Source organism: Achroia grisella, unplaced genomic scaffold, assembly GCF_030625045.1.
Source record: "Achroia grisella isolate CSIRO2021 unplaced genomic scaffold, CSIRO_AGI_Agris_v1 utg2946, whole genome shotgun sequence".
NCBI lineage: Eukaryota > Metazoa > Arthropoda > Insecta > Lepidoptera > Pyralidae > Achroia > Achroia grisella.
Genome location: NW_026712782.1, coordinates 418,465 through 442,437, shown reverse-complemented (window position 1 = coordinate 442,437; position 23,973 = coordinate 418,465). Strand labels below are relative to the sequence as shown.

Here is a 23,973-nt window from a genome sequence, read left to right as displayed (position 1 = left end):
GACAGCAAGTTTGTCTTTAAATCTTGTATTATGAATATTACTGTTTTTTGGAAATAAGTCAAGATTTTTATGAACATAAAGGATATTTGAATATATAAATTGAGAAGCAACGGTGAGAATATTTGCCTCTTTGAATTTCTCTCTTAATAGTCACGACTCTTCATACAGTAGATCGCTCGAACGGCACGTTTTTGTAATATGAATATATTTTTAATATCTGCTTTTCCCCATAGTAATATTCCATAAGAGAGTAAACTATGAAAATAACTAAAATAGACTAATCTAGCAGTATCAGTATCAGTGTACTGTCTAACCTTACCAACGACAAAAGCTGCTGAACTTAGTTTCAAAACTCACTGATTATATACACTAGTATCGTTATTTCACAAGTAATAAATTAAAAACAATAAATAAATAAGAGAACTGACAAAGACTGTTATCCGTGTTGCCAGAGAGAAAAAAAGTTCCTCTGTCTTCTCCTTTATCTTCTGTCAGATTAGTTACATCTGGATTCTCATGACTTTTATAATATCGCTTTAATTAACTTCTTAACAGACTTCAATAAATGAGTAAGTTTTTAATTCAACTGTATTTTTTACACATGCCACTTCCTAATAGTTTTCTACATGCACCAATTTTGGGAAATCTCTTCTTATATGAGATTTGATTCTTGTTGTGAAGTTACACACTATCATGATCTGACCAGTACTTTTAAGTTATACTCGTATCTAATGATGTGATTAAAGTATGTATGGCTTTATTATGTTCGTCTTACCGACCAAATCGAGCGATAGATTCTGTCTGACATCAACAACTTTAGTCCTATTGAAATATTTTTACCAATATGTAGCCTTACCTACTACATATATGCGTGCATAACTATGTACTCTGTTATAGACATACCTTTTAAATGTATTTTGCCGCATAACCAGACTCTCAGACGAGGATCGCTTCACATTATCCAACGACAAATTGGGTTGACTATGCATAGAAACATTATCTTGTTGATCCTTGATAGAATTCGGAGAGTGAACCGATGTTTCCGGTGAAGATGGAACTTTAATTTCTGAAACCAGCACTGCAACTTTATCGAAATTTTATACAGTCGCACAAAAATAGATTATTATTAAAAGTAGTAAAAAGCCAACGACACGCGGTGTTCCCAGGCGGTCACCCATCCAAGTACTGACCGCGCCCGATGTTGCTTAACTTCGGTGATCGGACGAGAACCGGTGTATTCAACGTGGTATGGACGTTGGCGACGATTATTATGAACATCTCGATTGCGATCAGTCTAATTGGTGACATTATTAAAAACAGTAAAAAGCCAACGACACGCGGTGTTCCCAGGCGGTCACCCATCCAAGTACTGACCGCGCCCGATGTTGATTAACTTCGGTGATCGGACGAGAACCGGTGTATTCAACGTGGTATGGACGTTGGCGACGATTATTATGAACATCTCGATTGCGATCAGTCTAATTGGTGACAATTATTAAAAAATAGTAAAAAGCCAACGACACGCGGTGTTCCCAGGCGGTCACCCATCCAAGTACTGACCGCGCCCGATGTTGCTTAACTTCGGTGATCGGACGTTGGCGACAATTATTATGAACATCTCGATTGTGATCAGTCTAATTGGTGAAATTATTAAAAAATAGTAAAAAGCCAACGACACGCGGTGTTCCCAGGCGGTCACCCATCCAAGTACTGACCGCGCCCGATGTTGCTTAACTTCGGTGATCGGACGAGAACCGGTGTATTCAACGTGGTATGGACGTTGGCGACGATTATTATGAACATCTCGATTGCGATCAGTCTAATTGGTGACATTATTAAAAACAGTAAAAAGCCAACGACACGCGGTGTTCCCAGGCGGTCACCCATCCAAGTACTGACCGCGCCCGATGTTGCTTAACTTCGGTGATCGGACGAGAACCGGTGTATTCAACGTGGTATGGACGTTGGCGACGATTATTATGAACATCTCGATTGCGATCAGTCTAATTGGTGACATTATTAAAAACAGTAAAAAGCCAACGACACGCGGTGTTCCCAGGCGGTCACCCATCCAAGTACTGACCGCGCCCGATGTTGCTTAACTTCGGTGATCGGACGAGAACCGGTGTATTCAACGTGGTTTGGACGTTGGCAACAGTTGTTATGAACATCTCGATTGCAATCAGTCTAAATGTTGAAATTATTAAAAATAGTAAAAAGCCAACGACACGCGGTGTTCCCAGGCGGTCACCAATCCAAGTACTGACCGCGCCCGATGTTGCTTAACTTCGGTGATCGGACGAGAACCGATGTATTCAATGTGGTATGGCGTTGGCGACGGCAACACTAAATGACCTGACGCCTACCTAACTTTTCGAAATAGTCTTTCGAAAAATAATAGTATGGACTTAATGGTGAATCGATTTAGCAATTGCCTTATAATGCGACCAATGCGTGTTCGAAGCTAACATAATTGTATTCCACATATTAACCGTTTGTTACATATTATGTGCATGTTTAGTAAATTATAAAATGCTCCTTAGTGGACCCAGACGATTGCGATATCATCTACACATAATAATAGGTAGTAATCTTTTTATTCATGCTATGTAGTTCAAATGGACGTAAATGTTATTTTATTTATACTACAATTTTCTTATTTCTAGTTCCTCACAATCAAATGTATTTACAACTAACAACATGTATAAATTACAACATTTAAAAAATACTCACCTTGCTTATTAATCTTCCTACAGATAAATTTTTCCGTACTCAGCTCTGTAGCACTCAAGTCACCCGACAGCCAGGCATTCTTCCTCAACTTGTTACTGCGAGCTATCGGCGTGGTGGGTAAACTATAATTCTTTATATCAAAATTGTACGATGACCGCTCACTTTCATTTTGATCTTTAAGTAACGCCTTAACAGAGTCCAAATTAAATTCTGGAACTTTAATGTGCAATGGTTTATACGACTTGGGCGTAAAACTGCAGCTTAATTTAGCTATAGGTCGTTCCACTTCACTTTGGTCTTTAATAGTTTCATTATTGAGTGCAAAGTTGGCTGTGCGATTTGGACTAAGTATACTACAGTATTCGGTGGAATCGCTTCTGTGTAGCGCGCCTGGTGTCCCTATGTCCTTATACCTGGCCTTAATTTTCGCTATCGGCGTCGAACAAACGCTAGAGTATTCTTTTTCTGGAAAATGGTCATACTTCAGAGCTGGGATAGTAAGACAGTTGTCGGCCATGCAGCATTTATCCGGGACAGCGTAAGTGTCGTTTCTGTTAGGTATAGTGTCGTATATTAGGCTGTCGTCACTTTTGGGACAGTGTTCGCTCTCGGTGGATGTATCCCCCTCATTGTGCACTACAGCTTTATGCTCGATGTGGGTTGTCTGGTAGTCGGAATCGCTGGGAGATACGGGATCCCAACCCGCCGAACTAAATGTAGATTTCTTTTTGGATAACTTTGCTGGTATTATTATGTATTCCAGCTCGTCGAGGTTGCGCTGCATCAAAAAAATGGAATTTAAATATATATATATATATATATTATATATATATATAGTGGTGGTCATATAATTAGAAACACTTCTTATGAATGAAGACAGCATAACCTAAACGTACAAATAATCATAATAAAATATACACATTCAATAATTAATAATCATGCAATAACATAACAACTCAAATTAAAAATTCATTAAATGGATAAAATATAAAACATATTTATTTTACTTTCAACTATAAAATGAGTCTTAAACATGTAGGAGTTTATTTACTGTCACTTGCCACTTGGACGCCAAATTAGAAACATTTTAAAAAAGAATACATAACTCGTTCTTTTTTTGAAATTGAAGGATAATATTTCTTTCTTGTCTTTTTCTATTATTTTGGCGGCAATTCAAAATTTAATCTGAATTCTATTTTGTTCGAAATAGCCAAAAATAAAAATTATGACACGTCAACTAGGCAAATAATTGTAAATTCACGTGTAGATCATAAATGGGCGTACAGGAGAAATGCTGAGCATTTACATTGTTTTATTAAGAAAGTTTTTAATGCAATTGATCATTATAAAAACATGGAAATGATGAAACAGTTGAAAATGGTCTTAGAAAGGCTCGGCTAAGAAAATCCTCTCTGAGAGAGGATAAGCTAATCGTTCGTATTGTTAAAAAAGACTCATTTAAAGGCTCCAACCAGATTAAAAATGAAGTTTTTTTGTCTGATGACCCGAGAAACATCTGGTCAAGACTGATACACCAAAGATTAATGGAAGCTAAATTGTTTGGAGGAACCTCTCGGAAGGTACCGCTTCTTACCAAGCAACACCGAGAGAAGCAATTATTATTTGCTAAAGAATATAGTAATTGGACAGTATGAGAATGAAAAGTGTTATTTTCAGATGAAACAAAAATAAATATGGTAAATTCTGATGGAAAGCGCTGTCTTAGACGTTCTTTAAACAATGCTTTTAATTATAAATACACAAGGAGTATAGTCAAGCATGGTGGCGCTAACATTATAGTCTGGGTATGTTTTTCCGGATGTGGAGTTGATCCCATTTGAAAGATTGAAGGTACAATGAATCAATGTCAAAAATATGTTAGAGCACACAATGATTCTCTACTCGGACGATCGTTTGACTGTAAACTAGATTTTTCAGCATGACAATGACCTTAAAACACGGTCAATAGCGCCAAATATTTTCTTACCGAACCGCGTACATCCGTTTTAGACTGGCCAGAAAATAGTCAGAATTTGAACCCTATAGAAAATCTCTGGTATATTGTTAAAAAGACATCTGGTATATTCTTAAACAAACGTAACACCAGTCAAAACGAACTATATGAAGCATTTGTTGAAGCATGTAATTCAATCCCCCTAGAAAAATGTATGAAATAGGTAGAAACTATGCCATGTCGTTGTAGTGCTATTATTAAAAATAAGGGATATGCCACTAAATATTAATTATAACTTTGGTAGGCTGTAGGTAGTAGCTATTTCCTAAATAACAATACAAATTACTAATTAGGGTTCATGATTTCTCGAGCTTTTCAATTTCTCGGGTCTCGAGAATTCTCGAGGTTAATTTCTCGGGTCTTCTCGGGTTGTCGAGAAATTTACATTTACGTACGTTTTCTCATATTATTTGGTTCCGATAACGTCAAAAAACTCAGTGTTTTCATTTGAGACGAAAACCACTGCATTTTTTGTTAAATATTAAATATAAAATTTAACTATAAAATTAATTATAAAACTTTTATTGAGTAGGTATATTTAAAAACATTATACATATATTATGAATAAGCAATTTTTTTTTTAAATACTGAAATATATTAGGTTCTTACATATGAAATTAGCGTTTTGTCGTACTGGCCACTTTGATCTTAAATATCTCCTCTTTGGTTAGAAATTTCAATTTCAAATTTATACGGCTATTCACTCATGCATTTGTTTTTCGAAAACCGTAATACATATGCTTGGTTTTTTCTTTGGATCACTCAGCTTACAAAATGGAAAACTTAAAATATCGCGTCATTTACAAGTACGAGTACGAGTTCAGCCATGGCACTAGTGCTGCAGAAACAGCTCAAAGGATTAATGATGTGTATGGCGGTGGTGTCCCAAAAGAAAACATAATACATTTTTGGTTCCAACGTTTTCGTTCTGGAAATTTCGACCTGCAAAACAATCCCCGTGGGCGGCCGGAGTCCAAGGTTGGTAATGAAGAATTGAAGGCTATTGTGATAGCACATCTATCGCAAACCACGTCCGAGTTAGTTGCAGGTTGCGGTGTTAGCGACAAAACTGTATTAATCCACTTGTAGCAAATTGGGAGGGTGAAAAAGCTTAAAAGGTGGGTCCCTCATGAATTGAGTAGACAATTCGCGTTTCGATCGACAAACGCGCGTAAACTGCTGCGTTACATTAGTCAACCGATATAATAATAAAAGGATTTTAAATCGAATCATTACCTGTGATAATGTGGATCTTGTATGATAATTGGATACGCTCATCGCAATGGCTTAACCCTGGCAAACCAACCAAATCCTGCCCCAAGCGAAGATTGAACCAAAAAAAGTTACTTGCGAGCGTTTAGTGGACTAGTTCCGGTGTTGTTCACTTCAGCTTTCTTAAATCTGGCCAGATGATTACGGCAGATGTGTGTTGTCAGCAATTGAGAAACCATAATGGAAAAGCTAGCTGCTAAACAACCGTGGCTGGTCAATCGCCGTAGGCTACTGCTTCAGGCTAGACCACACACTGCACAACTGACATTTACCAAATTAGAAGAGATTCAATTGTAATGTCTAAGACTTTACAATTGCTCCCCTGATTTTGCTCCAACAGATTACCATTTTTTCGAAATTTGGATAACTGATTGGGAAAAATTCAAATCCGATGGGGCAGTCCAAAGTCCAAAGATTTTATTGATATGTCCAAATGTTCCCGTTCAAATGTTTTTTTCAGTAAAGGGATCAATATACCTATGAGATGTCAAAAGTGCATAAATAGCAATGGTACATAGTTTGATTAAAAAAAAAATACTTCAAACAAAACACCACTGTTATATTTTGAAATTTAAAAAGCTTTTTGGCAGGTTATTTAGAAAAAATCTCCCTTACAAAAATACCAAAAAAAAATACATGAAAGAAAACCTTCATCTGTTTATTGGACCTAATATTATTCAGACTTATATTACGGACGAGAACCGGTGTATTCAACGTGGTATGGACGTTGGCGACGATTATTATGAACATCTCGATTGCGATCAGTCTAATTGGTGAAATTATTAAAAAATAGTAAAAAGTCAAAGACACGCGGTGTTCCCAAGCGGTCACCCATCCAAGTACTGACCGCGCCCGATGTTGATTAACTTCGGTGATCGGACGAGAACCGGTGTATTCAACGTGGTATGGACGTTGGCGACGATTATTATGAACATCTCGATTGCGATCAGTCTAATTGGTGAAATTATTAAAAACAGTAAAAAGCCAACGACACGCGGTGTTCCCACGCGGACACCCACCCAAGTACTGACCGCGCCCGATGTTGCTTAACTTCGGTGATCGGACGAGAACCGGTGTATTCAACGTGGTATGGACGTTGGCAACAGTTATTATGAATATCTCAATTGTGATCAGTCTAAATTGTGAAATTATTCAAAATAGTAAAAAGCCAACGACACGCGGTGTTCCCAGGCGGTCACCCATCCAAGTACTGACCGCGCCCGATGTTGCTTAACTTCGGTGATCGGACGAGAACCGGTGTATCGAAGATTATTATGAACATCTCGATTGTGATCAGTCTAATTGGTGAAATTATTAAAAAATAGTAAAAAGCCAACGACACGCGGTGTTCCCAGGCGGTCACCCATCCAAGTACTGACCGCGCCCGATGTTGCTTAACTTCGGTGATAACCGGACGAGAACCGGTGTATTCAACGTGGTATGGACGTTGGCAACAGTTATTATGAATATCTCAATTGTGATCAGTCTAAATTGTGAAATTATTCAAAATAGTAAAAAGCCAACACACACACGCGGTGTTCCCAGGCGGTCACCCATCCAAGTACTTCCGCGCCCGATGTTGCTTAATTAAAGTGATCGGAAAAGAACCGGTTTTCAACGTTTTTGGACGTTGGCGACGATTATTATGAACATCTCGATTGCGATCAGTCTAATTGGTGACATTATTAAAAACAGTAAAAAGCCAACGACACGCGGTGTTCCCAGGCGGTCACCCATCCAAGTACTGACCGCGCCCGATGTTGCTTAACTTCGGTGATCGGACGAGAACCGGTGTATTCAACGTGGTATGGACGTTGGCAACAGTTATTATGAATATCTCAATTGTGATCAGTCTAAAAATTATTCAAAATAGTAAAAAGCCAACGACACGCGGTGTTCCCAGGCGGTCACCCATCCAAGTACTGACCGCGCCCGATGTTGCTTAACTTCGGTGATCGGACGAGAACCGGTGTATTCAACGTGGTATGGACGTTGGCGACGATTATTATGAACATCTCGATTGCGATCAGTCTAATTGGTGAAATTATTTAAAATAGTAAAAAGCCAACGACACGCGGTGTTCCCAGGCGGTCACCCATCCAAGTACTGACCGCGCCCGATGTTGCTTAACTTCGGTGATCGGACGTTGGCGACGATTATTATGAACATCTCGATTGCGATCAGTCTAATTGGTGACATTATTAAAAGCAGTAAAAAGCCAAAGACACGCGGTGTTCCCAGGCGGTCACCCATCCAAGTACTGACCGCGCCCGATGTTGCTTAACTTCGGTGATCGGACGAGAACCGGTGTATTCAACGTGGTATGGACGTTGGCGACGATTATTATGAACATCTCGATTGCGATCAGTCTAATTGGTGACATTATTAAAAACAGTAAAAAGCCAACGACACGCGGTGTTCCCAGGCGGTCACCCATCCAAGTACTGACCGCGCCCGATGTTGCTTAACTTCGGTGATCGGACGAGAACCGTGGGTTAATTATGTAACACGATATGAAATTGTTTCTGTTGAAGTTGTGATGCAATATGAAATCATTTCAATTTAAAAAATGCGATCAAGTAAGGTCGAATGACCGCAACATAAATCATTTCTATCGATAAAACACTACTATGAAGTTGCAGCGGAATAGTGTTAATCCGACCAATTTAAAAAGTCAGTACATTAGATAGCTTATACCTTTAGAGGGATAATTTTAATTTATTGGGTTGTTACACTAGTTGGTTGATTTGAAACAATTTTTATTGCGTTCAAAAATTACAAAATATACTGCAGCGTTCACTTGTTCTTTTATTTTAATTTTATTAATAGACATTTAATAAAATAAAATAAAGAAAGTCTATTCTATTCTAATGAAAAAATAAGGTTAATAATTTTGAATATAAAAGCATATTTTATACAAACTATTTATAATCATTAATAATATTAATCTAACCTACAAATTAATTTTTCTTTTTTGCTATAGAAACCTAGGTAAGTACGTAGGTATCCATATAAATTTAAAATGATATGGGCACATCTTTTTAAATTTGTACATAATTGTAAAATGTCATTTACTAAACAAACAAATAAATTTATTTACTTTAAACAAATCACAGAGCACCATAAACGTTCCGTATTCTGTTCACAGAGCACCGTATTCATTGAAATAGTTTTTTAATTATATTAATATCATAATCAACCCTAATTTTATATTAAACATTTACTCTAGTTATACAACATTCTATGTGATTTGGGACGAAAATAAAATATCGAATTTGCAACACTGATGTCGTGTTGTGAGTCGTGACAATTTTCCCATTTTAATAAATTTAAAACCTTTTCACGACTTTCTACGTAATATTTAATATAATAAAAATATATGTAATACTGAAAATTACCAAAACAAGATAAATAATGCTGCTAATGCTGATATTTTAAAGATTGTAACCAAAAGAAACACCTTCTAAATTGTTTCTCATAATGTAAAAACCGTTTCAATTCCACGCTGTCATTTCGGCAAAATAGCGATTACGTGACGTTGCAACGAGGTTACTAAATCGACATTCGATAGAAATAATTTTTATCGATATGTAAAGTTGCGTTTACGTTGCAATGCTAGTTGACAGCGTCAAATGGCGTCTATATGATCGCATTATTGACAGATGACGTCATTTTCACTACGTTACATACGAAAATCGTTGCGAACGAAGTTACATAATTAGCCCACCGGTGTATTCAACGTGGTATGGACGTTGGCAACAGTTATTATGAATATCTCCATTGCGATCAGTCTAAATTGTGAAATTATTCAAAATAGTAAACAGCCAACGACACGCGGTGTTCCCAGGCGGTCACCCATCCAAGTACTGACCGCGCCCGATGTTGCTTAACTTCGGTGATCGGACGAGAACCGGTGTATTCAACGTGGTATGGACGTTGGCGACAGTCATTAGTAAGTATGCCTAGACTTATCTAATATTACCTAAATTTTATTATTATATGAGGGAACGAAAAGGGATAACAGAAAAAAACATAAAAGTTGGCAGTGTCAGCTATTGTACGAAATAGCATTAGACTACTCATTGTATCTATACAAAGTGAATAGCGGTAGCGGTTTTCAGTCTATACCACGTTAATTTGAACTATTGCATTTAATAGTTCAAATTAACGAAGTATAGACTGAACCTGAACCTCTTCCACTTATCAGTCGCCTCAAATTTCTTATAGTACCTTACAAGTTTAGTCTAACTAGAGAAATTTTATTGTAGGTGTTATTCACACAGTGATGAAATAACAAAATGGTTACATATAGGTACCAAGAATACGTTATTCGTGTATACCAGTACTTTAAAAATAAAAAGTATTTTTCTAAATTAGTATAAAAGTCTCTATTTCCGTCCGTGTTTTTGTACGCTGACTGACTCTCCAGTGAAGGTAGCACCAATATCAAACCAAAAGTAACGAAAGAGACGTCGGTAGGCTCGCCTTCTGTCACTGTGGATTCAAATAAACCCAGCAAAATGAGTACATGTTGTGTACAATGACAGTTGATAATGCGTCGACTACACCATTTGGGATAAGTCATGCGGTAAGTTTGCGAAATTCTTCTAAAAGGTATTATATTATATACTGTGTATTAATTATAAAAATATATAATCATTTGGCTGATACAATAAATATCTATTAAGATAAAAATAGATTAAACACGCGAAAGTTTGTGAGTATGGATGAAGGTTTGTTAAAAACTACTGAACTAATTTTGATGAAACTTCACAATAATAAAGCTTAGACATCAGAATAACATATAGGCTATAAATTTCACGGAGGTGAAACCGCGGGTACAGTATATACTAGTATATAATAATTTGGTTAATACAATAAATTATATATAAACAGTAAAATTGTTGGTATATTAATAATACCCTGATATTAAAGCTTATTTATTGTATTGCCGATGAATCCTCACATACTCGTTGCTTTATCGAGCATGTATTTTGTGTTAACAATCCATTCAGTCTACTTCTATAAAATTTCACCATTTGGTACTAGATGGCGCTGTTCGTTTTTAGAGCTCGCTATAATTTCATTCACAATGACATAAATACTACTGTACATATACATATATACAGTGCAGGTCTAAATAAATGTTGTTTCTCTTAGCGTAAAGTATATTTTGATTTTGAAATACGGCCTCGATCTAGCACACCGCCTTACTTCCGATGGTTGCTGGTTTCATACCATGCACGGCACAATCTTTTATATTTATGAGTCGGTTTGGATGTTTTCTATATAATTTACAAAGATTACCATCTATGTATTTGTATCACTTGTCTACCCATAACACAAGCTCTGCTTAGCTTGGGACTAGATGGCGCTGAATGTGAATTTTCCTGAAATATTATTATTATAGAAATAAAAAAAAGAAATTCCTACCTTTACAGCTTGTAGTGTATCCTGAAACATTGTAATGTCTATGCGATCAAGCCGGCGCAGCTTTAGGCCATTTTGCAGCAAAGACAATAGACAGCCCGGGTATGTCCCGTCCTGGGGCAGAGGCATGCCAGTGTTCCATAGTGTATACTGTTCTTTTAGCTTGTCGTATGTAAGACTCCTCCATGGAATGGCAGCTGCATGCAACATATAACACCATTAGACGCGGTTTAGCAACAATAAAAAAATATTCCAAGAGAATTAATTTCCTTAATCTTTAATTCAGACCTTATAAATTCAATTTAATTCGTTTATTTGTTATCTAAAATATGACTATGAGTGCATGCAACATAGTACAATATTCCAAAAAAACCCTGCCGTTTCTGGAATTAGCCGGAATTATTAAAAAGTATATATAAAACATTGGTTATTAAAAGATAATAGTGGATTTGGAGATAAGCTCATCGTTGTACATGTCATTTACGTATAATAAACCAGTACAATTCATACAGTCCCAACTTACGTCTACTATAGATACTAATATAATATATAAAACAAATAAAAATACTTAAATACATGTTTTCTGTAAACACATAACAAAGAAAGCAGCCAGACAAAATCCAGTGTGCGAATTCGACCCGCAACCATGATAAGTAAGGCTGTGTTAATTTACTAGACCACCGAGGCCTTCTACTTCATAATTTATATTAACATTTCCGTTGTTTTCTATTCTAATAATGATTTTATACAAGAGTACAGTTAGCATACTGACCGTTACAACTCTCCCACAATACAAGGCACAGTGAGTACACATCGCTCCGACAGCATGGGTGTACGAGTCCATCATCGTCCGGCTCGAACAGCTCCGGCGCTTGCCATCGGTATTGTTCCGATTTACCGTACACTTTGTATGGCTTGCTAACCGCATTCGCCGAGAGGTAACCTTCTGATGAACGACTCGAAAGAAGTGGCTCACTCTCTATCACCTTGGATTCTCGGGTGTCTGTATAGAAATATTAATTACTAGCTGTGCTCGCAACTTCGTTCGCGTGGAATACTGACCTTGTATAGAATGCGAAAAATGCGAAAAAATGCTTTTTTCGCATTAATTTAAATCTGTTCAAGTTATAGCGAGTAAGCGCGATAGACAGACAGATTTACTTTCGCATTTATAATATTAGTAAGGAAGTAAAAATTATTAGAAATATTATAAATGAAAAACTCCTACGTGTTGAGGATGTGTATTGTATTTTTGCAATGGCAAATAATCTTACAGCCAACCTGATGATAAGCAATGCCTGTGTATTGTGTAAGTGTGCAGTGTTAACTACGGACATCGCTTTATCATAAGAACCGCGATGACTACTTCTGAAAAATCTATAAAAACCCAGTTTAAGTAAGTAATTTATTCAAAACATGAAAAAAAAATAGCAGGTTGTTTTATTTATGTCAATTGGTCACAATGAACTTCAAATTATGTGGGCTCTATAAATACATTAAATTAAACATTTCGCAAGTATTTTATTAGCTTTCGACAGTACTGTAATGTAATGGTGAATTTTCTGATAACAATCAGAGAGATTGTCAATTGTCGACGTAAAAGTAACGGTAACACTTGATATGCTCATATTTCTCTGGGAAATTTGATTCCAATGCTGTAGGGAGCTCCTAACATGGTTTCCCGGATTAATTTTAAGTTTAATATAGGAAAGTGAGCATTCGGGAAAAGCCGGAGGATTCCACTAGTTTGTGTTTACTGGTGTATTAATAATTTCACCACGATGGGCAAACTTCGCATGAATCATGCTTACCCTCCACTCATGCCCCAAAATGTTAACGAAAGCGGGAGCACCGTACATTAAAAAAACCGGACCTGGAGTTTTGAGTCATTTTGACTTCTTCCTCTCTGATCATACAATGCGCAGAAGATTTTTATGTAACTAGATTTTACCTACGGCTTTAAAAGGTGAAATTTTACATTTATTTATAAAAAAAATTGCTGATTACTCTCGTCTGTCTTACCTTCAATGTTAACATATTGAGGTTCTGGTGTGTAAAGGTCATAATTTTTCTCCACTTTGTCGTTTACTCTTGGTACCTTCACGCAAGGACCAAGGTCGGCGAGCTTGGCAGCTCCGTGGCTGGACACCATGATGCTGGCACTGTTCAGCTCCGTGTGAATGTACCCTTGCATGCGGAGGAACACCAGCGCGTTGGCAATATCAAGTGCGTACTGGACTGACGTCTGAGCGCTTAACATTCGGCCCTGAAGGATTTATTTTAAATTATTATTATTTCTGTACAAGGAGTAACTACAAGATTTTTTTGACGAATACATTATTTAATTTGCTTGCACTTGAGAAATATAAGGAACATGTTTTATACTTAAGTTTTACTTTTTGACATTTATAATTAACAATCACAGCTTAGTAACGTAATTATTGCGTATTGACAAAAAAATTTATTCGGACTAAAGAAGTACAGAAATAAAAATTACCCGTGTTGTCGGGTAATATATCAACACAAGAAGGCGAGACCATAACACATCAACATAAGCGCCTAATACCTTAACTTACTACTTAAAGAGATTCAACTTTTAACTTTTTATAAATAGATTTATTCGGGGTATAATAGGAGTAAGGAAATAACATTTTACACTACATACAGTTACACTTTTAGTTCGCACAGGAAATAAACATTGTTTCTTGTTAATCGTACTCATTATAGCAAATAAAAAAGAGGATAGAAAACACTTCTCACGCACATTATGTCCACTATTTACATAAGGAAACAAACGTAATTACATGGTAGCGACAACATTGGTAGATCGTAATCGCATGTTAGCCAAATGATTAATGGAATCAACAAAAAATGTAGACTTACCTTGAAACCTAAAGCGAGTTAAGACAGTCAATACAGATATTAATTAAAATTATATATAATTATAATAGGAGGCACAATTTTATAGTCTATTGTCCATTACGGAGATCAAGATATTAAATAAAACGCTTAATACTATTCTTAGCATTCGTTTTTGACGGTAAAGACTTGACAAGATTATTCACCATATTAGAGTAGAAAAACACATCATAGAACATTTTGAATACCATTCATATTTTTTAAAAGGTTGTTGAAACAATTAACTATCTTTACGTTAGGTTACTTACTGAGTAGGTAGAGTTAGAACGTGTTTAAAATTTTTATACATTATGTCTTACTTTTTTACCTCTATATGACTTCTGTTATAATAAACAGAATAGATACATGTAATGTATTCTAAAACTAGAACAAGACAAAAATACAATATAAAATGTACCAATAGTATCATAACCAATCCCAACAATAAATAACATCTTATTCCGCCCAGTCAACTAGAAAATAATTCTAATGTCCTAAAATCCTAATAAATTATTATAATGATCGATCCACCATGACACACACATGTAACCATTACGACCATAAAGATGGGGTAGTCAGAAACTTTATCGATGTAGTCAACGCAACATTTTTATTATAGTATACACTACCTATTTGGTTAATTCCAGATGAATCATAACGATAGACTAACTGATTTCATAATAATTCTATCATCCTTCACTAGTGCCTCGTCAGCGTATAGTGTTACAAGTACCATTCCATCAATATCCATACAAATTATTATTAGGCGTATGTAAGTTCATTTTTTTAGAGGGTGATAATGGAATGGTTTAACGCTGGCGTAGCACCAGTGGAAAATGAACATGAAGTCAGATCAGTTAGTCCAATGTGACAAATTCACTGGGAATTTATAACGATGTTTTCTAGGAGGAAACGCGTGGAGGTCGACCTGACATGGTACAGACACTGACAAAACGGACAAGGAATGTTGTTCTCGTGCCCGATCCCGTGCATGAGCGTGGGGCAACAGCCGGGGGCAGAAGCAAAATATCATAGTATACAATACAGTTGGCACCTTACCTGAATATGTATTATACTATACAGTGTATCAACGCATCTCTCACAGATAAGTTGAATGTTGTCGTGGACGTCCGGATATAGACCCATTAGAAGTATAATATTAGGATGGCGACATTTTCTGTAAAAAAATTGATGCTATCATCAAAGTTATATGTACATCTGTAAGACTATTTTTTAGAAAGAACAGACCCATATGTGTGTAATACTAACTCAATATTAGTACTATATAAATGCGAATGTGTGTTTGTTTGTTACGCTTTCACAAATAATATACTATAATTCAGAGCTACATAGGTTAGCTTTTGATTAGCTAAATTTGAAGGGGATGAAATATCGGATAAAAATTGTATGGGGAATCCTTAAATTCTCGAGTAGCAGATATAAAACTAACTGTAATAGTAAAATAGTCTACTCGAAGGACCAACAGCTAGTATTAAATAATTTTTAGACACATCGTGCTCCCTTTAGGGCTAACTCCGTGATTCGGAGTCTGCATTCCAAAATTTGTTGTTTAAGCTAAAAGAGGCATATATTTTCTCAATTAATATAAAAATAAAAAAGCTTGTACTGTAATTAAATTATGAATTACAAATAGCATGCAAAGCAAGCAATGTGAACATGAACATCGAAGATATATCAATTTCGCAATACGCCTGATTACGCCTCGATGCGTGGTGGCAATCTTCGTGCAACCAATACTCAATGTTTATTCTCTGATTTATTCTATTACAATTAGAAGCACTAGCATTTTTATGGTAAACAGCAGAAAAGGTTTTATTTACGTTTGTAACGAGTTTTAGCGCGATGATTCTAGATTCCTGCTATTTTTCATATATAATCTTATTAACTGCTGGGTCTTATAAAATATTTGCTATTGTATGATATACACACTAAAGAGAAGAGATAATAGTAAGAAGTGAATGTAGCACTGATGATAATAGTGAACTGTACCATTAAATTTAAGGGACTAATTAAAAACAATGTACTTAATTTAATAATTAATTTTAGTACTATATTTTTTTAGCACCTATATGCTTTGTATTGTAAAGTTTATTAAATATAATAAATAGTTTTTGTGTGATCATACCTCAAAATATTTATCTCCGTGTTCCTTTTCTTTTTAACATTCTCTATGGTGACGCCGGTAAGTCTTTTTATTTGAACCGGTATAACACCCCACTTGCCTAGATTCCAGCATTTCTTGTGATCTATAGTGAAGTCCAAATTACTTGCGCTTGCAATGCGTAGACCGTAAGCGCTTGTATCGCTCTAAAACAAAAAGGTACGTATAGAAATTAATTACAATTCGCAAAAAACAACAAAAATATACATCATTCAGTAGGTAAAAAGTAAATAAAAATTAATACAGTAAATGATACGTTACTTTACTGTCCTCAGATCTCGTTGCATTTGGAGACTGCACCAACTGCTCATCCGCCCAGCGGTCAAAATTTTTTAATTCACTCATGACTTCCCAAAGCTTGTCTTCGCAACCATCGTTCTTAACGCATTCAGACGAACTCTGACTAGATACTTTGAAATCTCCGAGTGCCTTACCATTGTCATCTCCATCGTCACTTCTAGAGCCGTCTAGAAAGTTTTTCACATCAAAAGGTAGAGAATTATTTCTGTAAAATTCAGGCGAGTCAACGAGATCTTCATCTTTGAAATCAAGTTGTTTTTGAGTCATAAAATCTGGCTCTGGTGATCTAAAGACCCTTTGCCGCGATTGGCGTCTAGACTTCGGGGGCTCTGAATACGCAGTTGCAAACAAATCCCCAGGCATAAATACTTGGTTTTGGAAAAGGAATTGTATATTTGGAACCCCGTCTCTGTCGTCAGATGTCGCACTGCGAACGCGTTTGTGAATTTTCTTTTTATATTTGACGGCTGATTTCTTTTCGTAATTGAAAGTATTGTCGTGGTCTGCTGTGCAGTTTGTACATGAAACAGGTAGGGAATGTCTGCCACATTTCTTTTTCACAGGGGTTATTTGAAGGTCTTTGTTGCCCCCAGATCGCCTCGCTTGGAATTCAGCCAAATCTCGTTTGTATTCTTCGGTTCGAATGGTTCCTACTTGAGGGGCACTTTGTGTATTTGGTTCTTCTGGAGTCGTGGAGTCGGGACCTACGTTGTGACGAGTCGTCAAAGTTACTCGCTCCCTATAGTCAAACATAAGCTATAAAGTAAGGTAATATTTAATTTGATATCGGAGAAGTTATTAGGGCTTTTGTTTTACTATCGCCTCTGCGCTAACAATATAAAGATACCAGTAAAAAAGTAGGAATAAAATCACTAGATAGGTCGTATCTTAGGAATTAAATTATTTTTTCGACATTGATTGATTCCTAAGGTTTCGACGGACTAAATGATCTCCCGTTCTGATTTCGGCGGACTATGTCCGGAAATTTTGGTCACAGTATTTATATTCATATTTATATTTATTTATATTGATGTATATGTTTTCAGTTCCCATAATCCACTCATACGACATCCCAGGGTGAGAGAGGAATGCGACATATTACTCCTTCAACATGGAACTTAATGGAACTTTGACAATTAAGTGCTGAATATGTATTATTTAATGAGATAACTATTATACATATTGAATTATAACAAGTCATATTTCGAACATCAGAAGCCTGTATAATTTACGTCATCAATACTTTAATATTTATCTTTCAAATTCAATACTTTAAAATTAATACTTTAAAAATCTTTGAATATCAGACTATGACTAACAGCAACTAATGGCTGTTTGGACGGCTCGGCGTTCAGGTGACTAAAGCGTGGGATTGTCGCGGGTCAACGGAGCGATACACTTGATGGGTTTTAGTAGCACAGTTTTATATTGAATACCTGAAATGGTACTCTCGAATGAGGAAGTTACGGAACATAATTGACAACCTCTGTGGAGCAGTGATAGACTGGTTGCTTGGCGTATAATTATAAGGTCTACAGTTCGATCATTTAACGGGCCAACTTAAATAAAGTTTTTATATTGTATTCTATATCTTGTATCTATGCCTCTTATTGGCTATCTGTAGTAACCGAAAACATTTCGCTTTTTTATTCTTAGGACGTAAGAAGCAACAACGGGATTAGAGCGTAATAAATCAGTCCTAGGGAAGGAATATTCGTAACAAAATCATATGCGAACTCGGTAACGTGATAAGAGTAGGTTAATATCTTTGTTTAAACTATTGTCCAGTAGGGGGATGAGGGGCAGCATCATGAGTTGTATGGGATTCGGGTGATTTCGGATAACTTGCCCTGTTTTTGTGCGGTTAGAACTGTCGGGCTTTATAGTATGTTACTTATAGATAATATAGCTTTTTAAAGATGAAAGTATTTTTCAAATCGGTTAAGACTATGTTTATTACTTGTATCAGTAATAACTATGTGTTACGTGGTATTATATAGTTATAAAAAAAATTATGAATTACATAAACATAATTGAAAATTACAGTATGCGTCATAAAACATCCATAATATCGTTACCAGGTAGCGAATACACCTGTGTCGATTAAAATCGAGGTTAGTGTATACTTTTACCGATTAACAATTTGATAGAGCCTCCAACTAATAATGTTCCGAGACAATCGGAAGAAGTATTAAAAACCTACTGATAATTAAATAAATTACAATAAGTACCTTATAAACATAATGCGGAAGTTTGTGAGTATCGATGGATGGATGGATGTTTGTTACTCACTCACGAAAAACTACTGAATGGATTTTCATTAAATTTTACAATAATATGGCATATACATAATAATAATAAGTACATAGCATATAAATACTACGCGGGTGAAAGCGCTGGTACAGCTAGTCTCAGCTAGTAATGGAAATCTAGTTATTTCATTAATTTTTCTAAGTTGCTTTGACACACGAAATATATACTAGAGTACTTGTATGAATATAAAAATATCAATTGAAGTTTAAAACTATATAACTTTCGTTCGAAATGCGTAGTGTCATTTCGTAATAGATCCCCTGTAACAACTCTGCACATTGCAGAATGACACATGACTCTACACGTCTTTTACAGACCACAACGAAAGCTCGACTCTGAATAGAGTGATCAAGATTATGCCAATGATATGAGATCAAATTATAAATCAAATCCGTACATAATATGACGGTATACAAACAATAGATTACGCAATTTTACAATTAAAATAGAAAGCATCTCGAATATCTACCCAATTTTAAGTGACACGATGATAATGCTTACATAAATAAGTTGGACGAACATCAATTTTGGTTATTTGGAAGGCAATAAGAAAATAATTCGTCTACGATCAACAACAGTTTGGTGAAAGTGAAATTTCAATAATGCTGTTTTAGTGAATGCCACGAAAGGCTTCTGATTGAATCGAGTAATTAATATAGGCATCAATCATCGAAGCATTATAACAGAATTTTTTCGTTATTTGTGGTCGAGATGTTTGTGATTGTGTATTAATATTATTGAACAACAAATACCTGCCAGTCGGTGAACAAAAAAAATTGCTTTCCCACGACAAATACGATCAACGTAATATTTTTTATGTAACTGAAATAGCCATTAAGGTGATGGCCCACCTGATGGAAAGTGAAAACAATGGCATATAGACATAAACATAAACAGTATCAAGGATTTATATCACAAAACCGTTCCTTGAATAGGTGACATCATATCCCATCTCGTAGGTACCATGTAATTTTTAATTATAAAATAATATGCCTCGACAATTCATACAACGCCATCTAGTTCGAAGCTAAGCGGATTTTATGTTATGTGTACTAGACAGCTAATATAAATACTAAGATATATATTTATTTTAAATACATAGAAGACCGATACAAACAATCATATTTAGTAATACTTGCAAATATTTGCACCATGAGAGAGATTGAACTTGCGACCATCAGAAGATATATATATATATATATTATTTTATATGCTATATTATATACGGTACGTACTCACCGTATATAATTTCATATGAATTTTAATTTGAAATCATAAACAGACGCCTAATTTTTATTTATTGCTATGTATACACGTTGCGTGTTGTCAAAATATGACATTACTAGCTTTACTAGTTCCTTAAAGACGGAGTTAAAGTTCTTATCAATCGTGATTTAACTTTTTATGTTTTTGTTGTAGCTTATTACGTATCGTGTAAACTGATATAGGTATATTTATTTATAGAATAGCCAGTTATGACAAACAATAAATCCGAAAGTAACTCAAACCAACTTTATTGCGCTTGTTCAGAAAATATTTATTCGAGATTGTCGTATATAAATATATACGAAAGGATAATCATCAATAATTAGATGTGGTGATAAAGCGTGTATAACAGGGGCTTATAGAAGGCAGAAACTTCTTAAAAAAAACAATATTGGACCTCTATTACTCTTGGGACGGGTCTTATATTTTATGATGTCATATTTTAATTTGAGTACCTATTTAAGCACCAAATTTTAATTATTTAAAACTGACACGAGGGGATGAGAGCAGGGGGCGCCAAATACTGAAATTGCGGTAACGTAATTTTTTAATTTTAATTTACACTGTCAATTTCCGCGCAAAATTAATTACTTCGGTTACTGCACTAAGTATATTAGGACCGAAACCGGAACTACGTTAATTAAAGTGAGAGATAAGACTAAAATACTGTAAACTTAAACAACCAATACCTACGTCATCAGAATCGATGAAAGGAAAGAAGCGATTGCTCTGCCTTATAGCAGCTATTACATTAAATGTCACAGGTGTAAGAAGTTACGAGAAGTGTTATGATTTTGTATACGGTTTTTCATGATCACAATTTATCAGCGAATCTCAGTCGCCCATCTCTTTAATTAGTTTTTAACTTAACGGAACCGCCGTATCGATAGCGGCGTCAATTATCTCGTCTAAGGAATTATAGGAATACCAATACTGTAACCAATAAAAGAACGCCCTGGAATTATACAATTTGTAGAGGGTATTTGAGTTTTTATATCCCATGCAACTTACCATTATTAAATACTAAAATAACCATTCTTTTTAAATTATAGAAATGGAATGAAATACTGATACTATTAACAAATATAACACCATTACAAAACTAGAGCATACAATAAAAATAGCTATTTTCTTTTTAAACAATGTGTGTAAAAATTTTATTCAATAAATCATGTTTTTTGTTGTAACCATAAATTTATGGAGTACAGTTTTTTTTTATAAACAATATAAAACAAACCTATAAGACATGTGTACTATATATCTCACTTGAACTTGAAACAGTGTTTGTTATAAAGTGAGGAACAAGATTCCAATTAGATTCCATTATTACTAAAACATTGTATTTATACATTATATTATAATATTTTCATTTTATATGAAGCATATGATGGTTTTAGATTTATAGAATGATGAATGATGTATGCTTGTGTGCTCTTGTAGAACAATATTATATTTTATAATAAACAAATACTCTGTGTAAAAATTTAAAATAGTACTAAAAGTATTTAGATTTAGGTATAACTATACCTTAAAGTTTTTAGTATATATTTTAACAATACAAATATAAAATTATAATATATTTTTCCTTACCTGATTTTAAGAAATTCCTCAAACTATGTATGTACTATGTACACATACTGTTTTAAGAATATAATAATAAACTCTTATCCAAAATTAACTTTAATATTAAATATAAAATTTCATTACAGAATAGGATTTCCCTACCCATGAAGTGTAATGCAATTAAATGCATATAAATGCACAATGGGTATGAGCAAATCAACCACAATATAATGTCCTTCATGTATTGAATGTGTATGAAAAGCCCAAACAATTCTGATGGCATGGCATTTTAGGTGGAGACATTACATCATGGTGTGACAATGCCTATGGTATTTCATTGTTGAGTCATGGGTTGGATCTACACAAAAAAGCTGATTGATCAAAGAAAAACTTAATGTATTAATGGAATTAATTTAATAGATATTTATAAATGGAGATAATTTTAATTATGTAAAATTTTAAATATGTATAATAAAAAGTATAAACCTCTCTTCTTACTTTATTTTAAAATTTTACTTAACAGATAGTTACTAGTTTTTTCTTAAACGGTATCATCATCATTCCAGCATTTCTACTGTTGAGCTATGCATATAATAATCATGTCCTTTACTTGTAAAACTATGTATGTAGGTACATAAATGAAACTAAAGAAATAAATTATTGTATCAGTATGAAATAAAATGAATACAAGCTGTAATATAGTATTCCTTCCAGTAATTACAATCTTATGGACAAGTTGTTACTTACCGGCGCAACCACTTGAAAACTCCCATGTCCTGCAGTGAATCCACTTTTCTGTCCAAAATTATAGCACTACATCAAAATCCAATACTTTCAACGATTACTAACAGTCCTAAATAGTTTATAAACAAAATAATTTCCAACACCAACTTAAAAGAACAGACAAGACGAGCACGCGGACGTTACCGGCGCATTAGAAGTCCGATCGCTATAAAAAACGACTAGCAACAATGAACACCGATATATTGTGCGGTCAGACAAAACATGAACAGCACGCCATTCGCAATGAGCTGAATTTAGTTTTTTGTACAAATTACTTTTCGTCGCGCTCCGTTGATCCACTTCATCCGCGCCGGTCGAGCTTGGGCCTCGCTTGTCTGGTCTGCGGTCACAGGCGCCTCGTCAACCGTACAAAACGATAGATTCGGATTTTGAATATAAATGTAAAGATTTCACAAAAATAGACTACATGGTAGGTAGTTCGACAATTAGAAAACTATTATTAAGTACCTACATATTATGTTGTTTACATTACCTTTTTGGTATTTGTGTATAGCATATATTTCTAGTATCCGTACTAGCTTTATATTCTTTTAGAAACTTCCTCATCACAGAATACTAAATAAACAAAATTTCAACGTGCAATTATAATGAGACTTGATTTCACGCACACGTCATTGATTCAATAATACTGTGTTCAAATGTAATTCTTTATAATTATATACAAAGAATATAGTAGATTTTACTATACCTATTCCTATATGTGCTATATATTTTTGAAAGTAATGATATGGTCAATGACATTTAATTGGGAAGAAAATGTCAATTTAGTAAACTATGAAATAAATTAAGAAACAATGGAATAAAATACCTAATAAAAATATATGCCTAGTAATTGATTTTAAAATATAGTTTAGAGCATTAGATCCAAAGAATATACTACTCAATAGATCGGATCTTTGTAGGTGCAATTAATAATAGGTTTGCAAATTAACACTTCCTTAACTTTCCATTTCCGGCCCTTTTTAACATATAAACAACTCTTATTATATATAATATCTAAAAATAAATGTTAAAGTACATAGTCGTAATGAATTAATACCCTTTTGCTATATTTACTTTACTCTTTGATTAATATTAAATATACAATTAAATATACTTCACTTTCTTCAATTAAAGGAATCAGTTACTTAATTTTTTTAATTTCTACTATTTCCGGATCTCTGCAAACGGGGAACCACAGAACAAAAATTTGTTCTCT

The 23,973-nt window shown here is 34.8% G+C and overlaps 1 protein-coding gene, 11 non-coding genes and 3 pseudogenes across 13 annotated transcripts in view; all 15 read right to left on the bottom strand.

Annotated features, from left to right (window-relative positions):
* Nucleotides 1-23,654, bottom strand: part of LOC131843267 (uncharacterized) — a 33,306-nt gene extending 9,652 nt beyond the window's left edge. The window contains exons 1-10 of one of the 2 annotated variants that reach the window (XM_059191899.1): nucleotides 23,584-23,654; nucleotides 22,719-22,766; nucleotides 16,791-17,568; nucleotides 16,494-16,675; nucleotides 15,407-15,524; nucleotides 13,472-13,715; nucleotides 12,222-12,452; nucleotides 11,453-11,646; nucleotides 2,734-3,511; nucleotides 904-1,066 (exon numbers count right to left, since the gene is read on the bottom strand). In XM_059191899.1, coding sequence (XP_059047882.1) covers nucleotides 904-1,066; nucleotides 2,734-3,511; nucleotides 11,453-11,646; nucleotides 12,222-12,452; nucleotides 13,472-13,715; nucleotides 15,407-15,524; nucleotides 16,494-16,675; nucleotides 16,791-17,568; nucleotides 22,719-22,744 — 2,714 coding nt within the window. In that variant the 5' untranslated portion in view covers nucleotides 22,745-22,766; nucleotides 23,584-23,654. Of the gene's footprint in view, nucleotides 1-903; nucleotides 1,067-2,733; nucleotides 3,512-11,452; nucleotides 11,647-12,221; nucleotides 12,453-13,471; nucleotides 13,716-15,406; nucleotides 15,525-16,493; nucleotides 16,676-16,790; nucleotides 17,569-22,718; nucleotides 22,879-23,583 lie in introns of those variants that run through there. The other variant, XM_059191898.1, reaches the window with a different exon arrangement.
* Nucleotides 1,142-1,260, bottom strand: LOC131843287 (5S ribosomal RNA). The gene has a single exon (XR_009357535.1). It is a non-coding gene; the product is annotated as a 5S ribosomal RNA (ribosomal RNA).
* Nucleotides 1,326-1,444, bottom strand: LOC131843289 (5S ribosomal RNA). Its single transcript, XR_009357537.1, has one exon. It is a non-coding gene; the product is annotated as a 5S ribosomal RNA (ribosomal RNA).
* LOC131843300 (5S ribosomal RNA) lies at nucleotides 1,667-1,785 on the bottom strand. Its single transcript, XR_009357544.1, has one exon. It is a non-coding gene; the product is annotated as a 5S ribosomal RNA (ribosomal RNA).
* LOC131843298 (5S ribosomal RNA) lies at nucleotides 1,851-1,969 on the bottom strand. The gene has a single exon (XR_009357543.1). It is a non-coding gene; the product is annotated as a 5S ribosomal RNA (ribosomal RNA).
* Nucleotides 2,035-2,153, bottom strand: LOC131843288 (5S ribosomal RNA). The gene has a single exon (XR_009357536.1). It is a non-coding gene; the product is annotated as a 5S ribosomal RNA (ribosomal RNA).
* On the bottom strand, nucleotides 2,219-2,336 carry LOC131843294 (5S ribosomal RNA; annotated as a pseudogene).
* On the bottom strand, nucleotides 6,818-6,936 carry LOC131843293 (5S ribosomal RNA; annotated as a pseudogene).
* LOC131843290 (5S ribosomal RNA) lies at nucleotides 7,002-7,120 on the bottom strand. Its single transcript, XR_009357538.1, has one exon. It is a non-coding gene; the product is annotated as a 5S ribosomal RNA (ribosomal RNA).
* On the bottom strand, nucleotides 7,186-7,305 carry LOC131843295 (5S ribosomal RNA; annotated as a pseudogene).
* Nucleotides 7,350-7,471, bottom strand: LOC131843292 (5S ribosomal RNA). The gene has a single exon (XR_009357540.1). It is a non-coding gene; the product is annotated as a 5S ribosomal RNA (ribosomal RNA).
* Nucleotides 7,720-7,838, bottom strand: LOC131843297 (5S ribosomal RNA). The gene has a single exon (XR_009357542.1). It is a non-coding gene; the product is annotated as a 5S ribosomal RNA (ribosomal RNA).
* Nucleotides 7,898-8,016, bottom strand: LOC131843296 (5S ribosomal RNA). The gene has a single exon (XR_009357541.1). It is a non-coding gene; the product is annotated as a 5S ribosomal RNA (ribosomal RNA).
* On the bottom strand, nucleotides 8,236-8,354 carry LOC131843291 (5S ribosomal RNA). The gene has a single exon (XR_009357539.1). It is a non-coding gene; the product is annotated as a 5S ribosomal RNA (ribosomal RNA).
* LOC131843286 (5S ribosomal RNA) lies at nucleotides 9,842-9,960 on the bottom strand. Its single transcript, XR_009357534.1, has one exon. It is a non-coding gene; the product is annotated as a 5S ribosomal RNA (ribosomal RNA).
* Nucleotides 23,655-23,973: the final 319 nt, after the last annotated feature.